This window comes from Pundamilia nyererei, unplaced genomic scaffold, assembly GCF_000239375.1.
Source record: "Pundamilia nyererei isolate P.nyererei 1_Seehausen unplaced genomic scaffold, PunNye1.0 scaffold00056, whole genome shotgun sequence".
Lineage (NCBI taxonomy): Eukaryota > Metazoa > Chordata > Actinopteri > Cichliformes > Cichlidae > Pundamilia > Pundamilia nyererei.
The window spans coordinates 1,855,401-1,864,532 of NW_005187457.1; the positions used below are offsets into that span (position 1 = coordinate 1,855,401).

At 41.7% G+C, this 9,132-nt stretch overlaps 1 protein-coding gene across 2 annotated transcripts in view; it reads left to right on the forward strand.

Moving 5' to 3' along the window:
- agbl4 (AGBL carboxypeptidase 4) overlaps positions 1-9,132 on the forward strand; it is a 341,409-nt gene that overhangs the window by 141,278 nt on the left and 190,999 nt on the right. For both annotated transcript variants that reach the window (XM_005734044.2, XM_013911117.1), the window contains one exon: positions 5,491-5,585. In XM_005734044.2, coding sequence (XP_005734101.1) covers positions 5,491-5,585 — 95 coding nt within the window. The remainder of the gene's footprint in view (positions 1-5,490; positions 5,586-9,132) is intronic.

A 9,132-nucleotide genomic window follows, 5' to 3' on the forward strand; every position in this document is an offset into this window, starting at 1 on the left:
AAAAATAAGCTCAGTTTAAACATTAGATGTGTTTTCAGTGCTCTACCATGAATAAACTATGGGTTTATAAGATTTGCAGATGACTGCGTTCTGTTTTTATTCACATTATACAGCGTCCACAAGATTCTTAGAATTTAGGGTATATTGTTGTTTTCTGTCCAACACTTCTAATTTGTAATGAAGCGTTCCAGCTTGATTTCATATATCTCATAGTAGTTACACTTGTTCCTCAGTTTTTCTGTCTCATGTATGATCTTTTGGCTTTTGCCTCTTTCTGGACCATTTTGCTCGTCTCTTGCTGCAATTCTTTGCTCCTACCGACTGCACTTCCATGTATGAACTAGGCCTGGATTAAAGGATTTGGATTTTACTCTCTCTGCCTCTGGTGTGTCCTGCATTTTTGTTCTCTCTCCTGTGGAGTTGTTACAATATTAAAGTCATGAAAGGTGTTAGTGGATGAACCCTGTTAAAGGCGGTACTGAAAAGATGCATTGAAAAGTACTGCAAACATACTTTTAAAGCACCAGGAAAAGAGTCATTTCTTTACCATCACATCTGTCAGTAATTTGATAGGGTTTTCACACAATTTGTTTAAATTGATTTTGTTTTTCATTGGATTTTTTATTTATTTATTTATTTTTTTACATTTTTTGGATAGCACAAAGAGATGACATGACATGCAGTGAACGTTTGGTCACCTGAGAAACAAACCAGTTCATGTTACTCACAGCATCTGAAAGCTGAGCTCTCAGATCACACATTTTTTGAACAAACAGAAGCATCTTGAATCCAAGAAGGAACATCGGTTAAGTTGAAGCTCAGGAAATCTGTGCAAGGAGCATGCGTTTGAGGGCAGACGTGCAGTTTTGAACATGAGCAGAGTTTTAAAGGAGAGCAGTGCAACATTAAAACAAGAAATCACTCTCTTCATTAAGCAAGATATTGTAATCCCATGGGTAAAAAAAAAAAGTGAAATAGGAAACAGAATCTGTCATCCAAAACCACAAGAATTATCTTTGTGCTTGCACATGTGATAAGAAGATGGAAACACAAACACCTTTCCTTCTTAGGAAAGGAACACCAAAATGGAACTGGCCCTTTGAGTGTGCTTAAACAAAACCTCATAAAACTGCATTCAAGTTTGTTTAGACTCTTAAATTTACACTTGAGGAGAAAATTACTCTCAGGTCTAAATAAGTGCAATCTTTTCTGTTCAAAGTTTTTTTTTTTTTACTGGATATTTTCACAGTATAGAATATATAAACAGTTTCCTGCATCTGTGTTACATGTTACAACTGCTTCTGTTCTGCACATGTCAAAAAATCATCAAGGAGAATGCGTGCTGGATTTTAAAAGATTGCATCGTGTTTGAGTTTTTTTTGTAATCCAGTGAGAAAATGTTAAAGGGAGACAGTCCTTCCAGTTGAGTTGCATGGCCAGTGAAAGTGCAGAAGGATAGCATGTTACGATTGTGAAATGATGTGCGCCTTGTAGTGCAAGACCAGATGTAGGAGTGGAGGGTTTCATTGCTTCTTTTAGTATTTAAGAGAACATATTGTAAATCGACTGCCAGAATTGATGCAGTCTTGGATAAGTCCACAACATCTGTAATGACTTCTCTGCTGTAGTGATCTTTCTTTTGTTATGTTCTTGTCTTTCCTCTGTATAGTAGTTTATAGTAGAAGGCATACCTTCAAATGATTTTAATACTAAAATATCGTCAAGCCTCTACCAAACATCTGTTGTTACGCTACAATAGCAGATAGAGATCCAATGGAATAATGTAACCCCGAATGTTGAAAGTGGTAATGCACATCTTCTTTCATTTGTCTGGTACGTAAGTGGTCCAGTGATACCCTGCTTTTAAGCAGTCCTCGCGTTTAATAGATTACACACTGACTTTGTAATCCAATTTCACAAATCAAAAAGAGCTGGAGACTTGTATTCCTCCCTGTCTACCTACATACCAGTCCACCTGTTACCATGAGTCCATGCAGCAAAAGTAGTTTCCATTCCTATCCACGATAGCTTTCTTTCACCCCTGTTTATCTCAGTTGTGCAATTATCTTCCTGTCACTTTGTCTTTCTGTGTGTTCTGGTGTATCTACCTGGCTACTTTTTTTCTCCTCGCCTGTCTCTCACTCTCGTTTTGTGTATCACTGTGCCTGTGATTAAGTCGTCTATTTCTTCCTTATGCCCGTGTCTCTGTCATCTGTCCAGTCTTAGCTCCCTCTGAGTTAAACAGGCCGAACAAATAGATTACAAACAGTGGGTAGAGTGAATCTAAGGAGGAAGACAATCTGAATTTGTTGTGGATAAAGAATGAGGAAAGAGGCTGTGCAGTCAAAGAAAGCCAGTGGAGTCAGAGTAAGGCTGTATTTGCCTGAGGGGAAAAGGCTGAAAAGTAGCTCTCGCAACAGATGTGCGGGGCAGTAAAGTGTAATTGAAATGCCAGCAGCAATGGTCTTATCTCCCTGCTACAGGAGCCTGCTGCCAGTCTCAACATCAGTTAGATGTCATTTTACCTAAGTCTGAATCAGCCTGCCACAATCCGCAATCCCCATTCCTCTGATGCTAGACAGGAAAAAAAGGGGAGAAATGAATGAGGGGGAGGGAGAGGAGAAAGAAGAGAAGGGAGAGAAGGGTGGGGAGTCTGTAATAGGATTTCAGTAGCATCCAGTTAACTTCCACCACCTGGACTTAGTTGGTAATTTGATATGCCCCATCAATAGGATTCATTTAGCTCACCGCAGCATTACCATTGCCATTCATTTAATTTGACTTTTTCAAAAATATATTGATTTATTTCTCCCTCCACATTTTCCCACTCGTCCTGATCCTAATCACAGTGGAGGAATGAGGGAAGGGGTGTTCCAAAATATTCTAGCTGTAAAAAGTAGACCAGACCAGAGGAGGTGAAACGCCAGACACCATGACTTTCCTCTGCGCTCCAGGCAGAGCTTAATGTTTTGGGCCTGGCAGCATCCCTATGGGGAGAACCATAATGTCCTCCCAGATTAGAGGCTGGCACTCCTCGGAGCTGCTGCCTTTTATCGGGAACTTTGTTACCACAACATGGGATCATCTGCAGGATATTAAAGCTGCCTTATTTCCTAACTGTAATGTTAATCTTTTGTGATTTTGTTTGTTATCTGTGTTGCTCTGACAACCTCCATCTGAGATTTTTCTTCACTTACAGGTTTATATTTTTCAGTCTTTTTCATGCAACATGTGGCAGAAATGATTGGAAAGGGGTTGTTTTTATTGCTTTAAACGTCACGTCTAGCTGGATTCTAATAATTATAATCACATACAAACCCAGGCTTGTGATGGTTTTGTGTTGAAAAAAGGTTTTTTGTAAAATTGTATTCTGCCATTCTTGAAGGCCGGACAGGGTGTTAAGTTCCTTTTTCTTAATCGAAATGCAAATAATTTATTTTTCTGTGTATTTGAACGTCTCATATCTTTACAGCTGCTGATTTTCTCATTGTCTTCTTCCAACCATCGTTTTTGCATTATATTTTTTCACTTCGGTGATATGTTGCACTACTACAAACAAAAAACCCGAAAGGGCATTTTAGATAAACTAAAATAAAAACTAACCTTTATGCTACAGGTACGTTAGGGAAAACAGTGGTTAAAGACTGTGGCAAGACCAAAATTATTGCAATCAAGCAATAATCTTACACTCTCATTGCCTTTGGAATGGTTGCTTCCAAGACAGGGACAGGGCTGCAACCACCGCTTCCTTGGTGCAAGAGTTGGCAGTTCGTCTTGTAATCGGAAGGTTGCCAGTTCGAGCCCCGGCTCCAAGAGTCTCAGTTGTTGTGTCCTTGGGCAAGACACTTCACCCGTTGCCTACTGGTGGTGGTCAGAGGGCCTGGTGGTGCCTGTGTCCGGCAGCCTCGCCTCTGTCAGTGCGCCCCAGGGGGCACTGACAGAGGCGCACTGTGGCTACAATGTAGCTGCCATCACCAGTGTGTGAATGGGTGAATGACTGAATGTAGTGTAAAGCGCTTTGGGGTCAATAGGGACTAAGTAAAGTGCTATACAAATACAGGCCATTTACCATTTGCTTTAATACGTTTCACCTCTCATCTGAGAAGCTTCTTCAGTTCAAGGGTCAAATGGTGGAGAGTCCCAGATTTAAGTCCTATGGGAGTGTCTCCCCAAGAGGGACATGGACCCCCTATTGATCCTCTACCTAATCACACGAGCTGAGGTGTGAAAACGGGCGTAGGGCACAATCAGCCAAGGTTTCAGGTGAACTCATTGTGAAACCTAGCCCCACCCTATCATGTGACTTAGTGAGGTCAAATGGCCCAGGATGTGAGTGGGAGTTAAGGCGTCTGGGAAGGGATCTCTAAACTGGATTATAGATGGCAGACAGTTGGTGTCGTAAGCCGGCGGTGGCTTACCTTACTCCTGGAGGGAAGATGAAGGGAGCATCCCAACCATCTTTTAATCAAATTTTGAATTTGGGATCTCAGCTTGACAGAAAGGTTGCCAAACCATGTACTGATACATGAAACAGTATAGTTACAGTGTAGTATAAAAAATATAGTTCAATCACTGATATAGTTTGCGATTGAATGGGCCAAGTTGTCAGTTACATACAATCAGTTTTTTCTAATATTATAATTATATAATAATAAGTGTGATAAAAAAATAACACATCTGATACCAGCTGTTACAAATCTGTTTCCATTTTCATACAGAGAAATTCACGTTAAGCAGAACTGAACATCGACTGCTTCCACTCAAATCCCAGCCGAATTTCACTGATTTGAAACTGAAATTCAGAATTTCCTCCACAAACAGTGACATGCATCGCAAATGAGTTGCATTCATCCGTGCAAACTAATTCGTATTGATTCCAACATGTTGGCGATCTTTCTGCATTTAAAAATTAGATGGCAGTTATTTGCAAACTTTCTCCAGTCAATCTAAGAGTGACTGAAGTTTGCCCAAGTTGGTTCCAATTGCTTGGAGACAGGTTGAAGTTGCTGAATGCTTATCCTCTGGGCAACCAGGTGGTCCCTGTAATTACTTCCAATCAGTCACCAAACACAAAAAATAAATCCTTGCATCACTGGAAACTAGAGATTTTATTCAGTTGTGACTAAGCCATAAGTCTCATCAGAATTACTTCAATTATATTTTTTTAACGTACAAAACGAATTAAAGTTAATCTCTACACAAGCACACAGAGGCTCCGTGTTCGTTAAGTTAGGGAAGTGTGTCTGACGTTGTTTGATTTATATACCGCATTATTCTACTGTTATAAGACAGACTAGAACTAACACTGAGAGTAACAGAAAAAAAATAATTAAAATTATAACTCTTTGAAACTGAAACTAAACTGATTTGAAAACCAGATTTGAAAAACTAAAAAACACCCCTTTAAAACCCTTATGATAACTCTGTCAGGAACCCACTTGTCTTTATGCTGCTACTAGCTTTGAGAATGTTTTATGTTTTTTCTTTCAGAGGGTCATTTTCAATGTGGTCAACTTCTCCAAGACAAAGAGCCTGTACAGAGACGGCATGTCCCCTGTAGTGAAGTCTACCAGCAGGCCAAAATGGTAAGTTTGCAACGACATAAGCAGCATTTCTAGAAGCAATATGTTAAATAATTAGTGCTCCGATTGTTGTTTAATATTGTCCTACTAGAATAGAGTATTTATAGACTTTCTGCAAGTTTGAAATACTTTTCTTCTCCACCTGGCAGCTGACCCACACATTCCTAAGCACATAGACAGACACACACACACCCTAAAGACTGATACTTTAGATTTCCAGAGTGGATGCGTCTGGGTGCATTAGCATGTGATCCATTGGTTGCCAGTATGATGGCTGTCTGATGTAATAACGCTTGACTGATGGATGCAGAAATGTGTGTGTATGGTTGCATGCATATATATATATATATATATATATATATGTGTGTGCGTGCGTGTGAATGGATAGGTATGGCAGGAGGGAACAGGGAGGGTGCGGTGGGGTTGGGCGTAGCGTCTGCCAAGCAGACTGGTGTATCCAGTGGGGCGAAGAACAGGATAGCGTGATGAAGTGTTGCCATCCAAGAGAAGCCCTGACATCTGTCATCAGTTGATGGAGGGCATCCGCAGAAACGCCAGGCATCTGCCACCCTGAGCTGTGTGCGTCTGCTAGCCTAGCGCTCGCACCGACCATGCCGTAGCATGCCGGTCGCAGGCTAATGGGAAGAGACAATGGGCACGACACCAGAGAAGTGGAAAGATGAACTGCTGTCTGCAGTACAGTACAGAACAACACGATGCAGCTTAGCTCGGCCTCCTGGCTCCTTCTGTTTTGATTTTATGTAGTAGTTGCAAGTTTGTCTGTTGTGCGTGTAGGGGTATGGCTTTATCACAGCGCACCAGCCTCTCCCATTGTCTCCTCCTGCCACTGACTGATTTACAAGTGAAGCTAGCAGCCGTTTGCTTTCAAATCTGTGGGGGTTTTTTTCAGGTAAGTTTATTTATACTGCCAAATAGGCTACTGTGACGACAGTTTAAATCCGCAGTAATTTATATGATAATTTCAGGTAATTAATGTCCCAGGTGACGAAAACCTGGTTCTGCATAGCCTTAACTTCTCATTTGACATAATCTTGAATTGCTGAGGAGTTAATCTGTGCAGAGCCCTCATTGGGTCATTTAGTTCCCAAAGCTTTTCTAAATACACTAATCATGCAACCTTGCCCATGTTTATGTTCCAATCAGCGCTCATAAAAAAGTGTTTAAGTGACAGACGCAGCAGGAGGTGATGTTACTGAGGCCTGACTCCATTTACCTCCTCAGGCTAATACTGTTTTAACCACTCCTCTCAGCACTGTGGCGTCTAAGGGGGCATAATGTCTCCTGCACTCATAGAGATATTTTCCACTGTCAGGGGCGTCCAGGACCACAGCTGACATTGTTTGTGTCCCCACAAAGTGGTCAAGATGCTTTTAACACAACCTCCTCTATTTGACTTTCCATGAGCACAACAAAGCGCAGACAGCTCCTAAAGTAGCAATCTTCTTTTTGACAGCTACAGATATGGAATAAATAAAAAGGCAGAGCATGGAGAGCTTCGCCTGTCTGATCCAAACTCACACAAGACAGGATGAAGAAGGTACGAGAGAGAGAAAGAGAGAGAGATGGAAAGAGAGAGGCAGACTTGCAGAAAAAGACAGAAAGGATAGAGGAAGAAAAACACAAAGTACAAGAAAGAGATTACTGAGACAGGTAGACGGGGGAGGGGAGCGGGGAAAGGTTGCCCTCCAACTCCCACCGCCCACCACCCAATGTCTGTATTTATCAAAAGAATCGTCAGTATTAGCTCAGGAGTTGAAGCCTTTATCTCCCTGTGCAGGTGCCTTATGTCCTGGGGCCCCAGCATCGTTTGGTGCTAGAGGCTGCAGGGCTCAGCTGGCTTCGGCTAAGCTGGGCATTTCAGAGAGAGACAACTGGCAGATTACAGTCCAGCAGGACGTTTGTTGCTACAGGTGGAAAGATCTGTCCTCCATCCCTTACTCCATCCCTTTTTCGTCCATGACTCCTCCAGCTGTGAGCTGACAGGGGTCACTGTATTTTATCACATTGAAACAGAGCTATAGGTTGCAAATATGTTGTTGAATAAACTCATTTAAAATGACTACAGTTTACATTAATCCTTATATGATTGCCAAGGAAGTTTTTCAAGATTGAGTTGACCGTCAGCTTTAGCAAAGAGGTTCCTTTTGTCTTATCATTTGTGCTTTATTTGGTACTGCGATTTGGCTCGTGGAATTACAAATCGATTTCAAGTTCAGTGTTTGCAAGTCAAAGGAAATAGAGTGAGCCATATTTTCTCATACTAGTCTGTCGAGCACAACAGCCCCCTTGGTGACACTAGGTGCCAACCGCACTCCCTGCGGTCTGCTAGTTGTTAGACTGCTAGAGCAAAGAATTGCTCAGCATCCTTATTTTCTGGGATAAGCTAATTAGAAAGTCAAAGAGCGTGGTGTAATGCAGCTGCTGGAGGCCAGAATGCCGTGGGGTGGGGTAATGGCCAAGACGGTTGCATGAGACTGACTGCATCAACCGGCAGATGCCTCATGCAGAGTCTCGTGTGGGAGTGGGGTAAGACTAGAGAGCACAGGACGACGGCACAGAAAGTGGAAGATATTTTCAGCCTTGCATGAGAGGGCTACTGCTAGCAGTTATTTTTGTTTCATTTAACATGCAAATTTTAAAAAAAGTTTAAAGTTTAAATGTTAATAATAAGTCACGGAGTCCAGCGCAACCACTTCAGATGTCTTGTTTTATTTATCCGACAGTCCAGCCCCCAAACATCAGTTTGTAGTGTAAATTCTCACATTTATGAACCAGAGTGGAGACTGTTTGGTTGATAAGTGATCGATTAACTTTATGATCAATAACTCTGATCTGGGCTACGATACAGCAATTAGTCTAGCAACTGAGTGGCTTTATAACCAGCCAGCGTCATAAATAAAGTTTTGTTTTGCAAATTCTTTAAGCTTTACACTGTACAGCAGATAATTTAGATTTTACATTTGTTTTGGATATTATTGGGAATTTGAATTCCCCCCAAAAAGATCTGCAGTGTGCCTTTTAATTAACTTCCCAGTTTTTCGACACTCAGTAGGTATATGGATAAAAATAGCTACACCTCTAACTGAGCCAGCAGATGAACAGTCAGAGTTGGAGGAAATAGGTTGCCAAATATTGCTTCTAAAGTTAGAACCAGTCAACCTTGGGCAAGGGTAAATGCTTTTTCCCCCTTTTCTTTATAGGAGTCAACAATAAAACAGAAGCCTGCTTTTCAAGCAATTGTGCTCAGCTCCAAGAGACAGACAGAGTTAGTCAGTCGATGAGTCAGTCAGCGTCGTTTTGCTTCTCAGCCACAATCCTTCCTGTAAGCGTGTGATGCAATAGCTTAGTGAAATTCTATTTGGAGATGTCTGTCTCTCCATCCGGGTGAGTGTTAGCAGTAATTGTTCTGTCAATCAGCAATGCTGCTTCTCGCTTGTTTTCCTCACCACCTGGTATGTCCTGGCAGAGGGTGAGGGGCAAGGAGAGGTGAGACACGGGGAATAAAGGAGAAAGGATACCTCCCTCGCTC